The sequence below is a fragment of the Echiichthys vipera genome, assembly GCF_963691815.1.
Source record: "Echiichthys vipera genome assembly, chromosome: 19".
In the NCBI taxonomy this organism is placed as follows: Eukaryota; Metazoa; Chordata; class Actinopteri; order Perciformes; family Trachinidae; genus Echiichthys; species Echiichthys vipera.
The window spans coordinates 28069341-28093156 of NC_139844.1; the positions used below are offsets into that span (position 1 = coordinate 28069341).

At 50.6% G+C, this 23816-nt stretch overlaps 3 protein-coding genes across 3 annotated transcripts in view; all 3 read left to right on the forward strand.

Annotated features, from left to right (window-relative positions):
• The window catches only part of lrfn2b (leucine rich repeat and fibronectin type III domain containing 2b), a gene marked incomplete at its 3' end in the record, with an annotated part of 31530 nt that extends 30186 nt beyond the window's left edge, over positions 1-1344 (forward strand). The window contains exon 3 of the mRNA XM_083934426.1: positions 372-1344. Coding sequence (XP_083790552.1) covers positions 372-1344 — 973 coding nt within the window. The remainder of the gene's footprint in view (positions 1-371) is intronic.
• A 5924-nt stretch (positions 1345-7268) lies between these two features.
• On the forward strand, positions 7269-9765 carry LOC310961783 (ankyrin repeat domain-containing protein 9-like). Its single transcript, XM_083934012.1, is given in 3 exon segments — positions 7269-8055; positions 8057-9541; positions 9575-9765. Coding segments are annotated over 2 exon segments (864 nt in total). The 5' UTR covers positions 7269-7435; the 3' UTR covers positions 8301-9541; positions 9575-9765.
• A 4673-nt stretch (positions 9766-14438) lies between these two features.
• psmc6 (proteasome 26S subunit, ATPase 6) lies at positions 14439-23608 on the forward strand. The gene is made up of 14 exons (XM_083934501.1): positions 14439-14525; positions 16060-16139; positions 17505-17544; positions 17900-17952; positions 18107-18174; positions 19274-19388; positions 19639-19726; positions 20798-20859; positions 20934-21057; positions 21378-21439; positions 22281-22401; positions 22521-22601; positions 23218-23289; positions 23388-23608. The coding sequence occupies exons 1-14, from the start codon at positions 14441-14443 to the stop codon at positions 23504-23506; spliced, it is 1170 nt and encodes a 389-aa protein (XP_083790627.1). The 5' UTR covers positions 14439-14440; the 3' UTR covers positions 23507-23608.
• Positions 23609-23816: the final 208 nt, after the last annotated feature.

Genomic DNA, 23816 nt, shown 5'->3' on the forward strand with positions numbered 1-23816 from the left:
TTTATCGTTGCTCCAGAGCTGCATCTCAAACGGACTCTGTTCACCGCAGCGAGGCAGATGAGAGATGAGCTCTGAGAGATCAAGCCAATTACTGCTGCCTGCTAACGCTAACGCTAACGCTAACGCGGCCTCCACAGAGAGTTAGCAGTGCAGGGAATCTCCAGGGAATGCAAATGGAAATCCTGGCTCTCTAATGAAAACGTGCACAGTGAATGCATTTCCTCACGTGTCGCCTGTTCACATGCAGACGGTTCAGTGGTTCAGAGCAGTTCCTGTATTTACTCCACAGCAGACTCTAGATGTCAGGAGAGGAGTTCCTCTGTGTCTCCATGAACCTGCAGCTCTTGATTGTTCTTCTTGTCTCTGTTCAGGATGATCCCGGCCTCCAGCAAAGCTTTCTTGGTGACCAACCTGGTGTCGGGGACTCGCTACGACCTGTGCGTGCTGGCCGCCTGGGACGACACCGCCACCACGCTCACCGCCACCAACGTCGTGGGCTGCACCGACTTCTTCACCCAGGACGACTACGCCCAGTGCCGGTCTCTGCCCAGCCAGCTGCTGGGGGGCACCATGATCCTGGTGGTGGGGGGCGTCATCGTAGCCACCCTGCTCGTGTTCATCGTCATCCTCATGGTGCGCTACAAAGCTGCGGACACGGACCCCCCCGTGGGCAAACTGACCGGGGTCATCGACACGCACTCTCAGACCAACGGGGGTCGACTCGGGCAAAACGGACTTCTTATGCCCCGGTCTCAGCCTCAGCCGGAGCCCAAGGTCAAGGCCAAAGTGACCCTGCAGGACGAGGTGGTGGAGTTCAAGTGTGGCTCCCTCCAAAGCAGCCTCACCTCCTCGTCCTCGTCCTCGGGCTCCATGGCGGGCGGCTCGTACAGCCCCAACAGCACGCTAGCCAAAATCTGGAGGTCAGCTCCGCAGAAGCACCAGTACAACCTGGACCACCTGCTCGGGGCCTTCACCTCTCTGGAGCTGCAGGGGGTGCAGGGCCGCGACTGGGGCGCCTCCGGGAGCACGGTGACGGCGGCGGGGAGACCCCACACTGACAGGGAGCCGCTGCTGGGCGGGACGCTGGACTCCAGCCTCAGTCGGCTTCTCATGCTACCTCTGGACTCCAGGCCCAGAAGGAGCCAGTCCTTTGACATGGGGGACATCACGGGCGCCGGGGCCACTCAGCGGTGCACCAAACCGCGGAGGATCAGCAGCATCTGGACTAAGAGGAGCCTGTCGGTGAACGGCATGCTGCTGCAGTGCGAGGAGGACGAGGGGGACACGGGCGGGAGCAAGGGGACGATAGACGGCAATGACTGGGTGATGGAAAGTACTGTCTAGGACAGACGGAGGACCGTGTCACTGTCACACACTGCCCAGACGGACGGCCGACGGCCACGCCAAGACAGACCTGCTGGTCTCAGAGCCTTTGTCCTGCATGAAGCACTCCCACTCTTCCACTGCTCCGCTCCCACTCAGCTGGGACCGGACGAGCGATTTCACAGTCACAGCCAAACACACACTTTGGATCGCCTCACACTTTGTACAGAGATGGATTCAAATGCAGGGGCGTAGGTAAGGACGGGCATTTGACGGGCCCCCCCTCACGTGTAAACACAGGGTCAGATTTCACTGTTCGACCCCGTTCACCTTCATCTGATCCCCGAGGACAGTTCCTCATGACACAACACAGAGCTGCGGATGTTTCAACCGTCACAGTCATGAAACTCAGAGACGTCTCCTGCTTTTTATAATCACCATTACTTTGTTTTGTGTTCTCAACACTTACAAAGAGCGCGGCCGGCTGGGAAAACTGTTGTTAAATTACAAGATTACCGTCATTATTGGTCTTTCTGCTGTGAACGTGCTGACTCATCATCTTTGCATGGCTCAGTGTGTCACTCTGCGGGTGAAGAACATGAACGACTGACGCAGAGACTCTGATTTAAATGCAGCTCAACTCCATTCATTTTGTTTTATTCTCAACATCTACAGAAGTGTTCGACCGTGACTGTGACTGTGACGTTTGAGAAGGTGGAGGAACATCCGTCACCTCTGTGTTGTTTCCTGAGGAACTGTCCTCAGGGGTCAGATGAAGGTGAACGGAATCGAACAGTGAACTCTTGCACTGGAGCCAAACACAACACTGTTAAAACGGCTGCTCTTCCACTCAGGGCGCACTCCCACTGTGCCTCCGTGCCGTGCCCCAGCACGTGTCACGGCTAAAGTCTGGTTCCTTTGACCAGTGTGAGTGCAACCGTACCACGTCTAGGAGCGGCACGCTTGCCGTCCACGGCCCGTTTGGGAGAGGTGGGCTTTAGTAAAGCACGTTTGCACGTGTACGAGCACGAGCGTGCGCACGTGTACGAGCACGAGGCCTACGGTGGTTCTGAGGTCATTTCCTGTGCGCCTGTTGGGACGTAGAAAAAAGAAGGAGGGACCATGCGCGGACATTTCAAACAATGGCGGTGAAAGGTTCACGTTGGTGTGATGCGGAGGTGGAGTGTTTACTGCAGATTTGGTCGATGAAAAGATTCAAAAACAGTCGACAAGACGCACAAAAACTCCGAGGTCTACGGAAAGATCTGGAAACAAAGCAACGCATCACCATGACGTCATCAATGCGTGTGACGTGTTACGGCGTGATGACGTATAGGCACTAAGAAGCATTCTCCGAGGCCCAGGTAGTGTGAGTACAAACGGGCCTGGAGGGGGGGACAAGGACCCTAAAGCACGGGGCACGGGACGCACGCACAGTGGGAGGGCGCTCTAACCTGTGATCCTGCCCGTGGACTTCTATTATCAAAGTATTTAATGAAATGAAAGTTTTATATTTTTTAATTTGCTGGTCAAAAACACAGATGACCCAGTTCTGGTGTCGGCTGTGACCCCAGAGCGAGGCGTGACCCGCGGTGACACTTCCTCTCCTCCTCTCAGTTTCCCATGATGCAGTTCACCTTCTCCGAGGGAACAGTGACGTATAAATATGTAGATGTGCTGAGTCATGAAGACGAAGCTGTGTGTGGATATATTGACTTTGTAAGCAGAGTTTATATCTGAGGGGTCGCTCCGTGAGTCTGTCTGTAGATTATAATCCCAGCACCTCCTGAACCACGCTGTATTGTTTGTGACGACTCATCTATTGTTTCAAAAATGCCAAACTATTGAAGTGACAGTGGTGCGACGGTTGATCCCAGAGGTGTGTAGTTTGTGTACGTTTGTGAGGTCCAGGAGGAGATTCGTGTTTTCTAAAGCTCATGTTATAAATTTAAACCTTTTTTTAAGTTGTTTTTGTTTTTTACATCACTTATAACCAGTGTTGGGTGACGTCATTTTTAAAGGTAACTTGTTACTGTCATTAAAGCGTAACAGAGAAACGACCTCTGCGTGTGCTGACTCATCATGTTTGCAGCTCAGTGTGTCGCTCTGCAGGTGAAGAGCGTGGACGACAGACGTCTGTGCTGATTTAAACGCCGCTCTGAGTCGTGGCAGTGTGCAGGTGAGTGGACGGTCCCGCTGTAATGATATGATAATGTAAATCCTGCTATTCTCCCACGTTAAAGGCTCAGTTCGCAGATTATGTTTGGCAGCTTTACGCAAAAACTTCCAAAATCACCCTGAAAACAATGTTAGAAAAAGATGAGAGTCTAAAACAGAGTCTGACAAGAAAGGTGGAGATGATGGAGGTGGATGATGATGATGGAGGTGGATGATGGAGGTGGATGATGATGATGGAGGTGGATGATGATGGAGGTGGATGATGGAGGTGGATGATGGAGGTGGATGATGATGGAGGTGGAGGTGGATGATGATGGAGGTGGATGATGATGATGGAGGTGGATGATGGAGGTGGATGATGATGATGGAGGTGGATGATGATGGAGGTGGATGATGATGGATGATGGAGGTGGATGATGGAGGTGGATGATGGAGGTGGATGATGGAGGTGGATGTGGATGATGGAGGTGGAGGTAGAGGTGGATGATGGAGGTGGATGATGATGGAGGTGGAGGTGGATGATGATGGAGGTGGATGATGATGATGGAGGTGGAGGTGGATGATGGAGGTGGATGATGGAGGTGGAGGTGGAGGTGGATGATGGAGGTGGATGATGATGGAGGTGGAGGTGGATGATGATGGAGGTGGATGATGATGATGGAGGTGGATGATGGAGGTGGAGGTGGATGATGGAGGTGGATGATGATGATGGAGGATGATGATGGAGGTGGAGGTGGATGATGGAGGTGGATGATGGAGGTGGAGGTGGAGGTGGATGATGGAGGTGGATGATGATGGAGGTGGAGGTGGATGATGGAGGTGGATGATGATGGAGGTGGAGGTGGATGATGGAGGTGGATGATGATGGAGGTGGAGGTGGATGATGATGGTGGAGGTGGATGATGATGGAGGTGGAGGTGGATGATGGAGGTGGATGATGATGGAGGCGGATGATGATGGAGGTGGAGGCGGATGATGATGGAGGTGGAGGTGGATGATGATGGAGGTGGATGATGATGGAGGTGGATGATGGAGGTGGAGGTGGATGATGGAGGTGGATGATGGAGGTGGATGATGGAGGTGGATGATGATGGAGGTGGATGATGGAGGTGGATGATGGAGGTGGAGGTGGATGATGAAGGTGGATGATGATGATGGAGGTGGATGATGATGGAGGTGGATGATGATGGAGGTGGATGATGGAGGTGGATGATGATGGAGGTGGATGATGGAGGTGGATGATGATGATGGAGGTGGATGATGATGATGGAGGTGGATGATGATGGAGGTGGATGATGATGATGGAGGTGGAGGTGGATGATGGTGGAGGTGGTGGATGAATGTTCACGTGGATTCAAACAACACCAAGTCCTCAGGGCTTCTGAGTAGTTGTGTGTGGAGGATGGAGGTGGAGGATGATGGTGGAGGATGATGGTGGAGGTGGATGATGGAGGTGGATGATGATGGAGGTGGAGGTGGATGATGGAGGTTAATGGTGGAGGTGGATGATGATGGAGGTGGATGTGGATGATGATGGTGGAGGTGGATGATGATGGAGGTGGATGTGGATGATGATGGTGGAGGTGGATGATGGTGGAGGTGGATGATGGTGGAGGTGGATGTGGATGATGATGGTGGAGGTGGATGATGGTGGAGGTGGATGTGGATGATGATGATGGAGGTGAATGATGGTGGAGGTGGATGATGGTGGAGGTGGATGTGGATGATGATGATGGAGGTGGATGTGGATGATGATGGTGGAGGTGGATGATGGTGGAGGTGGATGATGGTGGAGGTGGTGGATGAATGTTCACGTGGATTCAAACAACACTAAGTCCTCAGGGTTTCTGAGTAGTTGTGTGTGGAGGATGGAGGATGATGGTGGAGGATGATGGTGGAGGATGATGGTGGATGATGATGGTGGATGATGATGGAGGTGGATGATGGAGGTGGAGGATGGAGGTGGAGGATGGAGGTGGAGGATGAAGGTGGAGGATGATGGAGGTGGAGGATGGAGGTGGAGGATGGAGGTGGATGATGGTGGAGGTGGATGTGGATGATGATGGTGGAGGTGGATGATGGAGGTGGATGTGGATGATGATGGTGGAGGTGGAGGTGGATGATGATGGAGGTGGAGGTGGATGATGATGATGGAGGTGGATGTGGATGATGATGATGGAGGTGGAGGTGGATGATGATGGAGGTGGAGGTGGATGATGGAGGTGGATGTGGATGATGATGATGGAGGTGGAGGTGGATGATGATGGAGGTGGAGGTGGATGATGATGATGGAGGTGGATGATGGAGGTGGATGTGGATGATGATGGTGGAGGTGGATGATGGAGGTGGAGGTCGAGGATGATGGAGGTGGAGGTGGAGGATGATGGAGGTGGATGATGATGGTGGATGATGATGGAGGTGGATGATGATGGAGGTGGAGGATGGAGGTGGAGGATGATGGTGGAGGTGGAGGTGGATGATGGAGGTGGAGGATGATGGTGGAGGATGATGGTGGAGGATGATGGAGGTGGATGATGATGGAGGTGGATGTGGAGGATGATGGTGGAGGATGATGGTGGAGGATGATGGAGGTGGATGATGATGGAGGTGGATGATGATGGAGGTGGAGGATGATGGAGGTGGATGTGGATGATGATGGTGGAGGATGATGATGGAGGTGGAGGATGATGGAGGTGGATGATGGAGGTGGAGGATGATGGTGGAGGTGGAGGTGGAGGATGATGGTGGAGGTTCAGGGCTTCTGAGTAGTTGTGTGTGAAAGCTCAACGAAGCGTTTGTGAGCTCAGAGGGATCAAACCTCCTCCACCACATGCTCCACTCTCCTGTGTCACAGCTCCACCCAGTGGTGTTTCCAGGACCTCCACCCTCCCTGCAAACATGCAAACTCCACACAGAAGGGCCCCAGACGGGACTCGAACCAGCGACCCTGCTGCTGTGTCACAGCTCCACCCAGTGGTGTTTGTATGTGTCTGTTCTGAGTTCAAGCGGATTAAAAAACATATAAACAGAATAATCTGAGGTGTAGTGGACGATTTGACTGTAGGACAGATCACACACACACACACACACACACACACACACACACACACACACACACACACACACACACACACACACACACACACACTGTCACAGTGGTTATAATCTACCCCAGTGGGCACAGCTGCTCTGGGGCTGCTAATCAGCTCCTACGGCCCCTCAGACCACCTCCTCGAACCGCCGACCCTTCAGACATTTGCTCTACCAACTGAGCCACAGCCGCTCCTCCTCAACATCTCCACTTCAGGAGGACACCGACACCAACACCAACACCAACACCAACACCAACACCGACCGACATCAGGGGCCCGGAGGTGGAGGTGGAGGTGGAGTTGGTCTCCAACCACGGGAAGAGAGACGGAGGCGGTTTCTTCAGGAGGCTCAGGTCCTTTATTCCTGCCGACCCCTGCTGTGACCTGAGGGGGGGGGGGGGGGGGGGCACAACTATAATAATAATAATAATAATAATAATAACATCATTAATGAGCAGACTGATGCAAAGTGTGAAGATAAAACAAAACAAACCAGCAGCAAAGATTCATCAAAGTGTTTAAAGTGTTTTTGTGTCAGTGTGACGGGAGCGCGGCACAGGGCGCGCTCCCACGGGAGTGCGGCAGAGGGCGCGCTCCCGTCTGTGCAGGAATCTAAACTTTATTTACAACCGGTCACGCATGCGCACTAGCCCCGTACTGCAGAGCGGAATCAGGAACGAGCGTGAGTCACTTTGGATATGACCCTGCTGGATCCTGGTCGGGACCGGATCCTGGTCTGGACCCAGACTCAAGTGTCCTGCACTCAAATGTCTCCGGAGCGGTGAAGGCCGCGGCCTGACCCGCCGAGGACACTCACTCTGCCCGGGGAGCTGCTCGTCGCCATGGCCGCTGTCACCGTGAGCTCTGCGGCTCAGAGCAGCGAGACGCGCCGGTCCCTCTCGCTGCTCTTCTACCGGGCCGTGCGGGACCTGAAGCCGGTGTGGATGCTGGAGGACATGCGCACCATGGAGACCTTTTACCTGGAGGACGGGGACGCGGCCGGACACAGGACTTACAGCCCGTCTGAGGCGCTGCTCTACGCCGTCATCCACGACCACCAGGCGTACGCCCGGTACCTGCTCAGCCGCTACACCGACGAAGCGTTAGCGAAGCCCGGGGAGCGCTTCTGCTGCTGCCCGTCCTCCGCGCCCCCGCACCTGAGCATGGCTGTCCGCTACGACAGGCGCGACATCCTCGGGCTCATCTTACAGGAGACCCGCCGGGCCCCCCGCCCGCCCCCCGACACCTGGCCCCTGCACCTGGCCTGCGAGCTGCTGCGGCCCGAGGCGGTGCTCCTGCTGCTGGGGAGCGGAGCGTCCCCGCGGGCGCTGGACCACAACGGCCTCACTCCGCTGGACGTGATCCTGGAGAAACTCCGGGACTCCGCGGAGGTGAGCGGCGCGGGGAGGAGGCGCCAGTGCCTGGACACCCTGCTCATGTTCACGCCGCCGAGGGCTCACTTTAATTAAACTGAAGGCGGCTCTGCGCGGAGAGCCGGGGCTCTGGAGCGAGCTGCTGGGGGAGGACACGTTCGGGTACCTGTCAGAGAGAAGCCCGGGGTCCCTGGTCCTCACCGCCATGCAGACGGTCCTGAGGCAGCTGAGCCCCTCGACCTTCCCGGACAGCCTGCAGGAGCTGCCCATCCCCTCCTCCCTGAAGCCCGCGGGCCTCCCCGGGGCCGGCAGGGACGCTCCGAGGCCGCGGTAGCTGCAGGGGCGGGACGCATGCGCCACTGAACTCCGCTGTGTCTGCATGAAGAAAGAAAAGAGGAGCTGTTAAAATAAGGGTTGAGGAAGTTTCTCAGGAAGTTTGGTGGAGAACGAGGTCAAAGGTTTAATCTGAGCATGAGGAGAGGACCGAGCAGGGGCGGATTCATGTGCTCAGGGGCCCCTGGGCTCCTGTTCGTTTGGGCCCCCCTCATTATTATTAATCACACTTTATCAGAAGAAGAGTCTGTGACCGTGAAGAATCCTTTATTTATCAGATCTTGGTCCCGTTGTTCTTGCTCCTCTTGTCATATTTCCTTTCTGACATGTTCCTGCTGTACTGTGTGGTAACCATGGTAACAGTGAGTGACGTATCACGGCCACACGACGGCAGCTGATTGGGTAAATGTGTCCCATATTTATCCAATCACTGACTTCATTATTAATGTTTATAAGGCTCCAACAGGAGGCTCGTTTTTGTTAAAATAGTCTGGCCAGCCCCGGGGCCCCTGCACACGTGGTGGTCTCAGGTGTGAAGGGGCCACTAGGCTGCAGCCTGTGCATTAATCCACCTCTGGACACCCGTACCCAAAGTGACAGAATAAATCAAAAGGACATTTTCCAGTCTAAGCTAACAGAGTGTGTGTGCGATGCAGAGAAGAGGCCGAGCACCAGCGCCTGCTTTTACTTTTCCTCAGATCAAATGAAGAGTTCTCTGTCTGCTGCTGGGACCTCTATTATGATCTATAACATCTGCGTGGTCCCTTCTAGACTGGGTCAAGTCCGTTCCCTGAGGTCAGACTCCACTGTGAGGACGGTGTTTCCAGAGTGTGACGCAGAACTGCACTCTGGGTAAAACTGTACTGAGTCCCTCTGTGGTCAAAGTTCCCTCCTCAGAGACAGAAGCTCTTTGACTCAGGGTGTCGTCACAGCGTCTCCTAAAGCCGCTCAGAGAAGAGTCGTCTTCTCTCACTGTTAAAGGACAAGTCCAACATTTCAAGTGTTCGATTCCGTTACAGATGAAAAACAGTCTGGGTTCATGAGGAATATTATTTAATGAGCTTATTAGTGTTTTTATGAGGCGTTTGTTTCCCTGGAACATGTTTTTATTCTGCAGCCACTTTAAAAAGTTGGAGACGGCGCCCGACCTCTCCCCGTTTGTTTTGAATGGCCTCACAGGACGCCCTCCTACTGTGCCTCCGTCACAGGTTAGAGCGCCCTCCCACTGTGTCTCCGTCACAAGTTAGAGACCCTCCCACTGTGCCTCTGTCACAGGTTAGAGCGCCCTCCCACTGTGCGTGCGTCCCGTGCCCCGTGCTTTAGGGTCCTTGTCCCCCCTCCAGGCCCGTTTGTACTCACACTACCTGGGCCTCGGAGAATGCTTCTTGCTGCCTATACGTCATCACGCCGTAACACGTCACACGCATTGATGACGTCATGGCGATGCGTGGCTTTGTTTCCAGATCTTTCCGTAGACCTCGGAGTTTTTGTGCGTCTTGTCGACTGTTTTTGAATCTTTCATCGACCAAATCTGCAGTAAACACTCCACCTCCGCATCACACCAACGTGAACCTTTCACCGCCATTGTTTGAAATGTCCGCGCATGGTCCCTCCTTCTTTTTTCTACGTCCCAACAGGCGCACAGGAAATGACCCTCAGAACCGCCGTAGGCCTCGTGCTCGTACACGTGGCGCACTGCTCGTGCTCGTACACGTGCAAACGTGCTTTACTAAAGCCCACCTCTCCCAAACGGGCCGTGGACGGCAAGCGTGCCGCTCCTAGACGTGGTACGGTTGCACTCACACTGGTCAAAGGAACCAGACTTTAGCCGTGACACGTGCTGGGGGCACGGTGGGAGGGCGCCCTCACAGAGCTGTGGAAGGGATCATGGCTGAGAACCCCACCGTCTTTCTGAGAAATGCCTCCCAGGTGGTTTGTGTGTGTGTGTGTGTGTGTGTGTGTGTGTGTGTGTGTGTGTGTGTGTGTGTGTGTGTGTGTGTGTGTGTGTGTGTGTGTGTGTGTGTGTGTGTGTGTGTGTGTGTGTGTGTGTGTGTGTGTGTGTGTGTGTGTGTGTGTGTGTGTGTGATAACGGCCATATTCTTCAAACTACTGCAGACGTTAATCAGCTGTTTGTTGTGTCACCTACTAAAACTTCTGCTCTTTAAGCATCTGCATGAGCTCAGAGCAGCAGACACACACACACACACACACACACACACACACACACACACGGAGCTCGACATGAACTGAGTCACTGATTAAACTTTGTTTCTCTGAACATTAAAGTGGAGAAAATGATCTCAGCTCATTCAGGAACAGTCCGGGGACTTGAACCTTTGGATGATTCTTTTTTTAATAAATAAGAATCAGAGTGATGATGAAACTGTGTCGTTCTTTCACTCCATGAATTCTCTCACACACACACACACACACACGTGTAGGGGACTCTTCTCCTGCTGCTGCAGAGGTTTGCTGTATTTTCAGCAGCATTAGTGGTTAAAAAAGACCTTTGAATGCCTTCACCGTGCTGCCCCGAGCTAACCACTGTTAGCCACGTCCGGCTGTTAGCATCTCTCCTGATTTCTACCTTAATAAAAAACTGTCTCCATGGTTACTGAGGATTAAAGTGCAGACAAAGACCCTGGAGGAGATTTACAGCAGAATGAACCTTTAAAACTCTGCATCGCGTCGACACGAGGTCAGAAACAGTGAAGAACGCACTGATGATCTCGTAGAAACAATATTTAAGACTAATTTTATGTAAATAATCTTTCTCCTTTTGGTTCTTGAGCCCAAACCCCACAGTTGGTGGCGGTAATTCAAACTTTGCTAACCGCCGTAATAATAAACGTAGAAGAAGAAGAAGCAGGACTCCAGACCAGTTGGTGGCGGTAATTCAAACTTTACTAACCGCCGTAATAATAAACGAAGAAGAAGAAGAAGCAGACTCCAGACCAGTTGGTGGCGTAATTCAAACTTGCTAACCGCCGTAATAATAAACGTAGAAGAAGAAGCCGACTCCAGACCAGTTGGTGGCGGTAATTCAAAACTTTACTAACCGCCGTAATAATAAACGTAGAAGAAGAAGCAGACTCCAGACCAGTTGGTGGCGGTAATTCAAACTTTACTAACCGCCGTAATAATAAACGAAGAAGAAGAAGAAGCCGACTCCAGACCAGTTGGTGGCGGTAATTCAAACTTTGCTAACCGCCGTAATAATAAACGAAGAAGAAGAAGCAGACTCCAGACCAGTTGGTGGCGGTAATTCAAACTTTGCTAACCGCCGTAATAATAAACGAAGAAGAAGAAGCAGACTCCAGACCAGTTGGTGGCGGTAACGCGCCATAACGTTGTTTTCCAACCGCCACAAAAACAAGACGAAGAAGAATTTGAAACCGAACCCGCTCTTAAACGCTGTCGTTACATCGGTCCGTTACAGTGAGTCGGTCGGTACCGGGATATGCGCCGTTAGTCTGCTCACCGGGGCACCGGGGGTTTCCGTTAAAACACTCAAAATGTCGGAGTCCGCGGTTCGAGTCTGCGTCAGAGTCCGGAGACTCATCGAAAGGTGAGTTTAGCGTCGTTTTTAGCGCCTTCGTGCTAACGGGACGCTAACGGCGCTAAAGGACGCGACTTTGGGACAGTTTGGCAGCAGGAGAACGGCCACAAAGTCTCGCGATAAGTCATTGGGCGCTGATTTAGGGACCGTCCTCGAATTACTTCCCATAAATAAATGAATAATAAATGACTGCGTTTATTTCAATAACTTCCGCATCATGTGACCCCAGAGACTCCAAACGAGTCTCACAATGTGTAAACAACGTGAACACACAAGACACATCACTTTATAAGCTATTTTAGTAACTCATATATGTTTTTATAAGTATTAATATGCAGAAATTACCTTATTTTTACAATAACTCCCTCATCATGTGACTCAAACCAGTATCCAATTGTATCACTACAGTGATCAAATAAGACACACCACTTATTAGGCTATTTTAGTGCTTTTTATGAATATTAATATGCAGAAATTACCTTATTTATATCAATAACATCCACATCATGTGACCCTAAGACACTATCCAGTTGTATTACCAAACTGATCAAATATGACACACCACTAATTTAGTGCCTTTTCCATTTTTTATGAATATTAATATTCAGAATTTACCTTATTTTTTCAATAACTCCCACATCATGTGACCCAGTGACTCTCAGACAGTATCCAATTGTATTACTACAGTGATCAAATAAGACACACCAATTTTTATGCTATTTTAGTGCTGGTTAGTTTCTATGTTTTTAATGAATATTAATATTAATGATGATAAAGTGAAATAATACTTTTCTAAGTGTTCATTTATAAATATGTGATTAACCACGGCTGTGAGGTGCTGTAAGAGCGTGAACATGGAGCCTGAACGTGCTTGAGTTTGAGCAGTTTGGTGGATTCACTGTGACGTGAGTTCAGTGTTGTCTGACAGACGTCTTGTGTTGCAGACGCAGCGACGGACGAGGACCCGTGGCTCCGCCTTCAGATTGTATTTTCACACCCACTTCAGATTGTTTACTTGATTGTTTATTATTTATTTGTACTGTATTTTATTGGCTATTTATTAGCTACTTTAGATTTATTTTAATTGTATTTTATTTGAGTCTTTACTTTATTTTATTTCCACTTTATTCATCTTTATGGCTTGTTTCTACTGTGCACGGAACATTGGAACGAAAGAATTTCCCCCCGGGGATCAATAAAGTATTCTGATTCTGATTCTGATTCTGATTCTGATTCTGATTCTCTTCCTCCTCCTTCTTCTTCTCCTCCTTCTCCTCCTCCTCTTCTTCTTCTCCTCCTCCTCCTCCTCCCTCTCCTTCTCCTCCTTCTCCTTCTCCTCCTCCTCCTCCCTCTCCTTCTCCTCCTCTCCTCCTTCTCCTCCCTCTCCTTCTCCTCCTCCTCCTCCCTCTCCTTCTCCTCCTCTCCTCCTCCTCCTCCCTCTCCTTCTCCTCCTCTCCTCCTCCTCCTCCCTCTCCTTCTCCTCCTCTCCTCCTTCTCCTCCTCTCCTTCTCCTCCTCCTCCTCCTCCTCCTCCCTCTCCTTCTCCTCCTTCTCCTTCTCCTCCTCCTCCTCCCTCTCCTTCTCCTCCTCTCCTCCTCCTCCTCCTCCTTCTCCTCCTCCTCCTCTTCCTCCTTCTCCTTCTCCTCCTTCTCCTCCTCCTCCTCCTTCTCCTCCTCTCCTCCTCCTCCTCCTCCTCCTTCTCCTCCTCCTCCTCCTTCTCCTCCTCCTCCTCCTTCTCCTCCTCCTCCTCCTCCTCTCCTCCTCCTCCTCCTCCTTCTCCTCCTCCTCCTCCTCCTCCTCCTTCTCCTTCTCCTCCTCCTTCTCCTCCTCTCCTCTCCTCCTCCTCCTCCTCCTCCTTCTCCTCCTCCTCCTCCTTCTCCTCCTCCTCCTCCTTCTCCTCCTCCTCCTCCTCCTCCTCTCCTCCTCCTCCTCTCCTCCTCCTCCTCCTCCTCCTCCTCCTTCTCCTCCTCCTCCTCCTTCTCCTCCTCTCCTCCTCCTCCTCCTCCTCCTTCTCCTCCTCCTCCTCCTTCTCCTCCTCCTCCTCCTTCTCCTCCTCCTCCTCCTCCTCTCCTCCTCCTCCTCCTCCTCCTCCTCCTCCTTCTCCTCCTCCTCCTCCTCCTCCTCCTTCTCCTTCTCCTCCTCCTCCTCCTCCTCCTCCTTCTCCTCCTCTCCTCTCCTCCTCCTCCTCCTCCTCCTTCTCCTCCTCCTCCTCCTTCTCCTCCTCCTCCTCCTTCTCCTCCTCCTCCTCCTCCTCTCCTCCTCCTCCTCCTCCTCCTCCTTCTCCTCCTCCTCCTCCTCCTCCTTCTCCTCCTCTCCTCTCCTCCTCCTCCTCCTCCTCCTTCTCCTCCTCCTCCTCCTTCTCCTCCTCCTCCTCCTTCTCCTCCTCCTCCTCCTCCTCCTCCTCCTCCTCCTCCTCCTCCTCTCCTCCTCCTCCTCCTCCTCCTCCTCCTCCTCCTCCTCCTCCTCCTCCTCCTCCTCCTTCTCCTTCTCCTCCTCCTCCTCCTCCTCCTTCTCCTCCTCCTCCTCCTCCTCCTCCGTGTGACGCAGTGACGCAGCAGGTTTCCCAGCATTCAGCGCGGCATGATGGCGGACAGCAGGGAGAAAGCGCTTCAGGACTACAGGAAAAAACTGCTGGAGCACAAAGAGATCGACGGGCGGTTAAAAGAGCGTGAGTGGCCGTTAGATGTGACCGTCCGCGCGGTGGCGGTCGGTCACACGGTAACATATGAACTAACAGCCCCGGTGTGTCCCGGTGGAGACATGTAAGCGTCTGTTAGCCGGCAGCTAGTGCTTTGTCATGCAGTTAGCATCCCCATAGAAATGAATGGCACCGATGCTAACCCGATGCTAACGCTAGCTTAGCTCAGGAGACAAACTGTTCCGAGCAATAAGGACGTTAATAAAGTCTGAAAACAGAGTTAATAAAGGTGCTTATGAAGCTTTAACACCCTTAAATGTAATGTTGTGTCTTCAAGCTTTGAAAAGTGCCTGAATTTCGGATACAGTTCTTTAAAATGTTTGAAATTCTTCACAACAAACAGCTGAAGAATATAAATATAACTGGGTTTTGTTTCCTTCTGGTGTTAAAAACCACACTTTTAGTTGTTTTCAGCACACAGTTTCTCTGACAATGGGATAAAAAATGCTTTAAATTGTTTCACAACAAACAGCTAAAGGATAGAGATATAATTGTATTTCTACCCTTCTGTTATAAAGCAACATGTTTGGTGTTTATAGCGTAATAACATCTATTTTAATGTGATTTTAATGGAAAATAAAGGTGAAATCATCATTTTTATGTGTTCATAGAAACATGTTATTTACTGTGAGGGGCTGGAAAATGCTTTAAATTGTTTCCACATTTCTTTCACAACAAACAGAATAGAAACATAATTTAACCCTTAAATTCACTGACTTTTGACAAAACACGGCTCTAAAATCATCCAACATCAATATTTTATATATTTTATTTTATTTTTTATGAATCTCTTAAACAACTTCAAACCTGCTCAAAACTAAAAAACATTGAATCATTTTCAGGATTTTAACCTTTTGAATGACACTTTAATTTAATTATTTATTTATAAAACACAAATCTGAATTATTTTCTATATAATAAAAAGCAGAAAGATGAATTAGATGATTAGAGACTTAGATTTGTCAAAGATTAGCAAATAAACATTCAATAATTCACATTTTTTTAATAAATAATTCAAACAAAGTAATTAAACTGTCATTTAAAGGGTAAAAATCCTGAAAATGATTTAATGTTTGTCAGTTTTGAGCAGGTTTGAAGTTGTTTAAGAGATTTATGAAAATAAATACTGATGTGTGATGAGTTTAGAGCCGTGTTTGGTGAAAATGCACAAGAGTTTAAAAGAATTTGACCTTTTAAAAAGATATTTGAAGCCTGTGAAGTACGCTAACGGTTAGCCTGTGTAGGTTAGCCTGGTTAGGTTAGCCTGTGTAGGTTAGCCTGGTTAGGTTAGCCTGTGTAGGTTAGCCTGGTTAGGTTAGCCTGGTTAGGTTAGCCTGTGTAGGTTAGCCTGGTTGTACACGTTGTATTTCCGTTTGTGTTTTGAACTTTAACTGAAGCGTTTGAGCCGCAGACGTTAACGATCTTCAGTGTTAATAAAGGATCCTCGTTTGTTTCATCTTCTCTGTGTTGTTGCTGTTGTTGTTGTTGTTGTTGTTGTTTGCAGTGAGGGAGCAGCTGAGAGAGCAAACCAAACAGTATGAGAAATCAGAAAATGACCTCAAGGCTCTGCAAAGTGTCGGCCAGGTAAGAGTTTGGATTAGAACAACACATTTTAGTGTTTTGGATTTCAAACCAAAATAACTGTGCTGAGCAGATCTTTAGAAAGCCCCGTTTCCCAGAACACAGATGAAGCTGAGGAGCAGAGAAAACAGCGACTTTATCCTCAAATCCTCTCGTTACCCGACGAACGAGCACTCGATTAGGTTCGTTTCTTTACTCGTGCGGCTCACAGCGTCGTCCTGATTCTGTCTCTTTCTGACTAAAACGTGTCGTGGAAATGAAACCTTCATATTCTGAATATCACAAACTAAGGAAATGATCAAAGTGAGTTCTCTGGTTCTTTAACGTCCAGATCTAAACGCCAGAGCGGTTCCTGTTGATGTGAGTCACCTGCAGACAGAAGCATCTCTCTCTCTCTCTCTCTCTCTCTCTCTCTCTCTCTCTCTCTCTCTCCCTCCCTCCCTCCCTCCCTCCCTCCCTCGCTCCCCCTTGTTCACGCTTCTGCATCGCTTCAGTTTGGAGCTTTTAAAGTTATGTAAGAGCGAGCGAAGAGGAGATAGAGAGAGGACGCTGTCGGCCTCTACGGACACGGATCAACCTCCTGTTCAGTTTTGTGGAAGGCTTCGGCGAGCGGGTCACTTTCATCGGGCCTGAGTACGAGCCGTCGTCACGGCAACGAGGGCGGAGAAACTGCATCACGACAGAGCGTAAACACTGAGGCTGATGTGGAGCATGACAGCAGCTCCTCAGCGCTGTGAGAGGACGGATTCAAACAACGGAGGGGTGTTTTTCCTGCGTATCATGAACAGAGGGCCTCGCTCTGTTAACGCCTACGCAGCACACAGAGTGACGTGAACCACCAGGACTCGAACAATCGTGCCCGTCCCCACTGACGAGTTCCCCAGACACCAAACGGACAGAGTGACACCTGCGGCCTCTCGCACAGCGTTGACGTCTGTAGGGGAGCTCATGCCGGAGCGCAGCTGGATGTAGGAGATGAGAAAGGCAGCAGTAGCTCCTCAGCGCTGTACGAACACGATTTTCCTGTATCATGAACAGAGGGCCTCGCTCTGTTCATGATACACAGTTACTCGAATAGTGACGTCAACAACCAGTTCTTGAATAATCGTGCCCGTCCGTACTCTATACGAGCTGGGATTTACAATGCGTCTCGTTACCTTGTCACATATCGAACCACAAAGCAAACCTGGGAACGTACGTCACCAACACACGCCTCGATACGAGCTAAACAAAAACCTTTTTTGATTACGCGGCACGCGCTCTGAAGCCTCAGCACAGAAGAGCTCACCTCCAGTGGAAGGGGCAGGGATCAGTGTGGTTTTATTGGGTCTTTTCTGACACTAACACGTCCGTGTCTCGTCCCTGCAGATCGTTGGAGAGGTGCTCAAACAGCTGACTGAGGAGAAATGTAAGTAACTGAAGTGTTGACAGATCACATTTACTCGTGTCGCAGCACAGGAAGCACTGGCACAATGATTTTAGGGCTACAGACCTTTAGACTGATGTCCAATGTTGATGTTTACAACTTTGAAACGCTCTGTTGGGTTTCATCCCCACGGGGCCTGAAGCTGCCCCAGCGACTGACGGACCACGCTCACATTAACACACAACGAGCTCCACTGGTTTCACTTCACACTTTACTAATACTGCAGCTGCTCTATTGCTCATTATCCATGAAAACGGACTCAAACCAGCCTGTGACTGTGGCACGTGTCCAACAGGATTCAAACGTGTGACGCTAATGTGTTTTTGTTTAATTCCAGTTATTGTCAAAGCGACCAACGGCCCCAGATATGTGGTCGGATGCCGCAGACAGGTGGGTGCTGAACACTTACACATGTGTGTTTAATGTTTTCTCTTCAAGCGTCGATGTGTCGCTGAATGTTCTGGGGTTTGATTTTAGGATAAAAGCACCAGAGTTGCCCCCACGTCAGTGTGACTGAGTCTAATCTGTGACTTTTCCCTCCCAGTTGGACAAATCCCAGCTGAAGCCGGGCACCAGAGTGGCTCTGGACATGACGACGCTCACTATAATGAGGTACGTGGAGATGATCATCGCTTACACTTGGTTCAGAAGCATCACAGGCGTGAAAGCAGCGTCACAGGCGCGTCACAAGCGCGTCAGCAGCGCTGTAAAGCAGCATCTCCACTCTCCAAACACGACTGAAACCTTCCACTGGTGACTTCATTTTGGAGGCTCCACGCCGCGGGGCGGGTAAATGTGCGTCCCCATGGTCGTGCAATAAATCATGCGTAAGATAAGATGTTCCTTTATGAGTCCCACAAACGGGGAAACTTCCTTTTTACAGCAGCAGAGTGGAAAATAAACACAGAAGACGCATCAATAAGAAACAATAATATGAATAATATAAACACTGGTGCCGGTTTCTCTCTCAGCATCATCTCTGCGCTGGAATCACAGTCGGGGCTCCAAACTGTTACAGAGCGCTGACGCTGCGTTTCTTCTGAGGGGAACTAATCTCCACAGCAGTGACGTCGGGGAGCCACTTCAGTGCGACACAACAAATCACCGCTTTAGCGCTAATGTTTGCTAACGTTTGCTACCGTCGTCATTTATGGTTTTATAGCCACTACATTGTTTCTCTATATCAGCATCATTTACTGCAGGAGCACGAGCACCGGGACGAACATTTGCCTCCACACTTTAGTCCCCGGGGGAAGGTTTTAGTGTGTTTGGAGACTGGAGACGCTACTTTACAGCCTCGCTCGCAGCCGTTTCATGGCCAGTGATCAGGTCTGTGTTGGATGTTGGAGCGCACATGAAAGTGACCCGGATGTGAATGGAAAAGATTGATTTCTGTTTTCAAACTACTCCAAAGAAATACCCCAAACGCCAAAATGTGAACGCACTGACTCCACACGTGTCTGTGCCGAACACTGAGGTGGATAATTGTCTTGTTCAGCTTTACATATTAAAAAAAGGACCCCAAACGCCACAATCTGCTTCCTCACGGGACATCCAAGCAGATTTTCGCAGCACAGATTAATATGCTCCTCCCACCTGAGGGAAAAGGAGAATATTTGCTCATATCAGCAAAGGTTCGAGTATAAAAGGCGACTCTTTCTTCTCTTGATGTGTGTGTGTGTGTGCGTGCGTGTGTGTTGTTCTTTCTTAGGTACCTGCCCAGAGAGGTGGACCCTCTGGTCTACAACATGTCGCACGAGGACCCCGGCAGCGTCTCCTACTCTGAGATCGGAGGCTTGTCTGAACAGATCCGTGAGCTGAGAGAGGTACGACAGAGCTGCTGCAACGACTCAGCAAAAATCCACCACAGCACATGTCTCTACAGGGTTGTTCTTCGGTTACGCACCTTCTGATGAATGGGATGTGGTTTAACAGAGGAAACACTCTTTAATGAACTCTGGCTTCACTAACTGCGCTGCTGCTGCTTTGGTTTCTGGTTAAAATGATGCAGAATGAGTGAACACACGTAAAGAGCTGATGTGATAGACTTAGTTCCTGTGTCTGTGTCTGTCGCAGGTGATCGAGCTGCCTCTCACCAACCCTGAGCTCTTCCAGAGAGTGGGCATCATCCCCCCTAAAGGCTGCCTCCTCTACGGGCCCCCAGGTCAGTGCCTCAGTGACCGTTCACCCGTCTGTATCAGACTAAAGGGGCCGTCACATGATCAGCGTTGTGCTCTGGTGTCACCGTGAAGTCGGACGCAGAGACGCAGTAAACGGCTAAACCAGCGTTAGCATCGTAGCAACCGTTAGCTGCTACACTGTGACGCTGATGAACCTCCATCTTTACGTTTTCTTCTGATCCTGAAACTTTAAAGGAACGTTACATAGTTCAGGAAACTCCGACACAAACGGGAAGTTTTTCCTCCGTCTTTGTAAACGACTTGATGTCGTTCTCTGGTTGCCTAGGAAACGTAAAGACAATTCAGGATGATTAAATATGTTAAAAAGATGATTTAAGACGTTTAAATACAAGAAAATCCGATTTAAAGACGATAAAAAAACAGTTAAAATATGATTAAAAGACGTTGGCTACGTTGGCGCTGACGCCTCCTCCATAGGAAATTAATGGAGTGTTTTCACGCGGATCATGTGTCGGGGCCTGAAGGTGCTGGTGTGAACATTACAGGAGTGTGTGTAGTGAGGTAAACGGTCTGGTGCTGATGGTGTGTGTGTCTGAATGTGGAGCGGTCTGGTGCTGATGGTGTGTGTGTGTGTGAATGTGGAGCGGTCTGGTGCTGATGGTGTGTGTGTCTGAATGTGGAGCGGTCTGGTGCTGATGGTGTGTGTGTGTGTGAATGTGGAGCGGTCTGGTGCTGATGGTGTGTGTGTGTGTATGTGGAGCGGTCTGGTGCTGATGGTGTGTGTCTGAATGTGGAGCGGTCTGGTGCTGATGGTGTGTGTGTGTGTATGTGGAGCGGTCTGGTGCTGATGGTGTGTGTGTGTGTGAATGTGGAGCGGTCTGGTGCTGATGGTGTGTTTGTGTGTATGTGGAGCGGTCTGGTGCTGATGGTGTGTGTGTGAATGTGGAGCGGTCTGGTGCTGATGGTGTGTGTGTCTGAATGTGGAGCGGTCTGGTGCTGATGGTGTGTGTGGGGAGGTAAACGGTCTGGTGCTGATGGTGTGTGTGTGGGGAGGTAAACGGTCTGGTGCTGATGGCGTCTCCCTTCTGTCACAGGCACTGGGAAGACTCTTCTGGCCCGGGCGGTGGCGAGTCAGCTGGACTGTAACTTCCTGAAGGTGAGTGTGGAGGAGGTCGGGGGGCGGCTCCACTGGGGCGGTCCGTCAGTCAGCTGACGGTGTGTGTGTTGCAGGTGGTCTCCAGCTCCATCGTGGACAAGTACATCGGAGAGAGCGCCAGGCTGATCCGAGAGATGTTCAACTACGCCAGAGACCACCAGCCCTGCATCATCTTCATGGACGAGATCGACGCCATCGGTGAGCGAGCGTCCGCTGGGGTTTCTCTGCCCTCACGCTGCAGCGCTGCAGCTCAGTGTGTTTGAAATCAAAGCACGTCTGCACGCTGTTTTAGGGCTTTTATTGTGAAAGAGCCTTTGTCGCTGACACCTCATAATAAAAAAAGCATCTTTATAAAGATCAAAATCACAAAACACCAAACTAAAGTTCAAGTGGTCAAGGGTTTCCAGCACCGGTGCGAACCCTGAATCCAGTGGTTCAGAGTCCCCTCCCTGACTTGTGTGCGTGTGCGTGTGCGTGTGCGTGTGTGTGTGTGTGTGTGTGTGTGTGTTCCTCTGCAGGGGGCCGTCGTTTCTCTGAGGGAACGTCTGCTGACAGAGAGATCCAGAGGACTCTGATGGAGGTAACTTCTCTAAACACGCATCACAGCAGCCACCAGCATCATATCTGTGGCTGCGGTCTCCTCTCTCTGTGTGATGTTGTGTTTACATGATGTAATGAGTGATAACCCACTCAAACCGCGTGTAGTCTTCTGTTTCTATATCACATTTAACCGAATACATCTCATTTACGTACGTCACAACGTGCTCGTTTCATTGTTACTCACAGAAGAACGGGTTTCAACAGTAACGTCGACACTCAGACCACATCACTGTCCATCTGCAGTGGGACACTTCAACTTAAAGTGAAATTCAGTGTAAACTCCTCCTCCAGGGTCTTTGTCTGCACTTTAATCCTCAGTAACCATGGAGACAGTTTTTATTAAGGTAGAAATCAGGAGAGATGCTAACAGCCGGACGTGGCTAACAGGGGTTAGCTCGTGGCAGCACGGTGAAGGCATTCAAAGGTCTTTTTTAACCACTAATGCTGCTGAAAATAACAGCAAACCTCTGCAGCAGCATGAGAAGAGTCCCCACACACACACACACACACACACACACACACACACACACACACACACACACACACACACACACACACACACACACACACACACACATACACACACATCAAAGCACCAACAGCGTAGTTAGTGAAGCCAGAGTTTATTAAAAGACTCAAATCTTCTCCTGCTGCTGCAGAGGTTTGCTGTTATATTCAGCAGCATTGGTGGTTACAGGAAAAAAAAGGATTTTACACCTGAATTACACTTTAACCTTCTCGTAGAAAATGTTTCCTGTTCTAAAGTCGTCACAGATGATTCACAGCTGTGTGTGTGCGTGTGTGTGTGCGTCCGTCCACAGCTGCTAAACCAGATGGACGGCTTCGACACGCTGCACAGAGTCAAGATGATCATGGCCACCAACAGACCCGACACTCTGGACCCCGCCCTGCTGAGGCCCGGCAGACTGGACCGCAAAATCCGTAAGACCGGCTCTGTTCACCTGTGTTTGTGTGTGTGTGTGTGTGTGTGTGTGCGCGTGTGTGTGTGCGCACGCTCTCTCTGTGAGCACACGTAACTAACGTCCTCTCCTGATCCGCAGACATCGAGCTGCCCAACGAACAGGCTCGTCTGGACATCCTGAAGATCCACTCCAGCCCCATCACCAAACACGGAGAGATCGGTGAGTCAGCACAGAGAAAACAAACAGGAAGTGTCTGTAATCACTGATCTGCACCGAAGAGGAAGCAGAATTAATTTACACTCTCTTAAGAATCTCAGTGAAATAAAGTGACGTTGATGAGAGAAAGCAGTCAGAACGTTTGGGCGACGCTCAGCCTGAGCGGCTCAGCTGGTGGAAGAAGACTTTACGCATGGGCTTTTATTGTGAAGGACTGAAGTTTGGTCCTGGATGTTTGGACAACAGTGATGGGCTTTTATTGTGAAGGACTGAAGTTTGGACAACATTGATGGGAGGGAGGGGGGGTAAAGTACCCTAGGGCACGGGGCTCGGTACGGATGGACAGTGGGAGGGCGCCCTTAGCTCCCCGGCTCCTCTGGTCCACATGTCAAAGGTGTCCCTGGTCCTGGGTCCTGTGCTGGTCCTGGTCCTGTGCTGGTCCTGTGCTGGTCCTGGTCCTGGGTCCTGTGCTGGTCCTGGTCCTGTGCTGGTCCTGGTCCTGGGTGTGAACTGAAGTCTCTTTGGATAATTCATTAATACCTGAATGACAAAGAAAGCATGAGAGCGTATTTTGTATGAAAGTTTCTGTGGTGACCCAGTGAAGCGTCTCCTGTTTCAGATTATGAAGCCATCGTGAAGCTGTCGGACGGATTCAACGGCGCTGATCTGAGGAACGTGTGCACAGAAGCAGGTGACTAAGAAAGGAATTCTTCTTCTTCTCCCACTCCTCCTCCTCCTCCTCCTCCTCCTCCTCCCTGTTGACGCCTCTGTCCGTCTGTCTGTCCGCAGGCCTGTTTGCCATCCGCTCGGACCGTGAGTACGTCACGCAGGAGGACTTCATGAAGGCGGTGCGTAAAGTGGCCGACTCTAAGAAGCTGGAGTCCAAACTGGACTACAAACCCGTGTAGCGCCGCTGTGTCCTGGTGCGTTTCCTCTTCTCTTTGAGTCCTCGTGCTTCTGTTTCACGCTGCGGTGCCACGGTGGAGATGTTGTTTATGTTTGTGTCTCCACCCCCCCCTCCCTGCCCCGCCCCCCCACCCCCAAAACATTTATGAAAACCCTTCAAAATAAAATGACTTCATGTGACGAAAATAGCTAAATATTAGTTTCTCTCATTTCCTCCCAAACGGGACGTTTACAAGGCGTCGGTTTAAACCCGTGGGGATCGAACTCTCCCCGACTCTCCTGAGTGATGATCAGACATTATAAGACATTTAA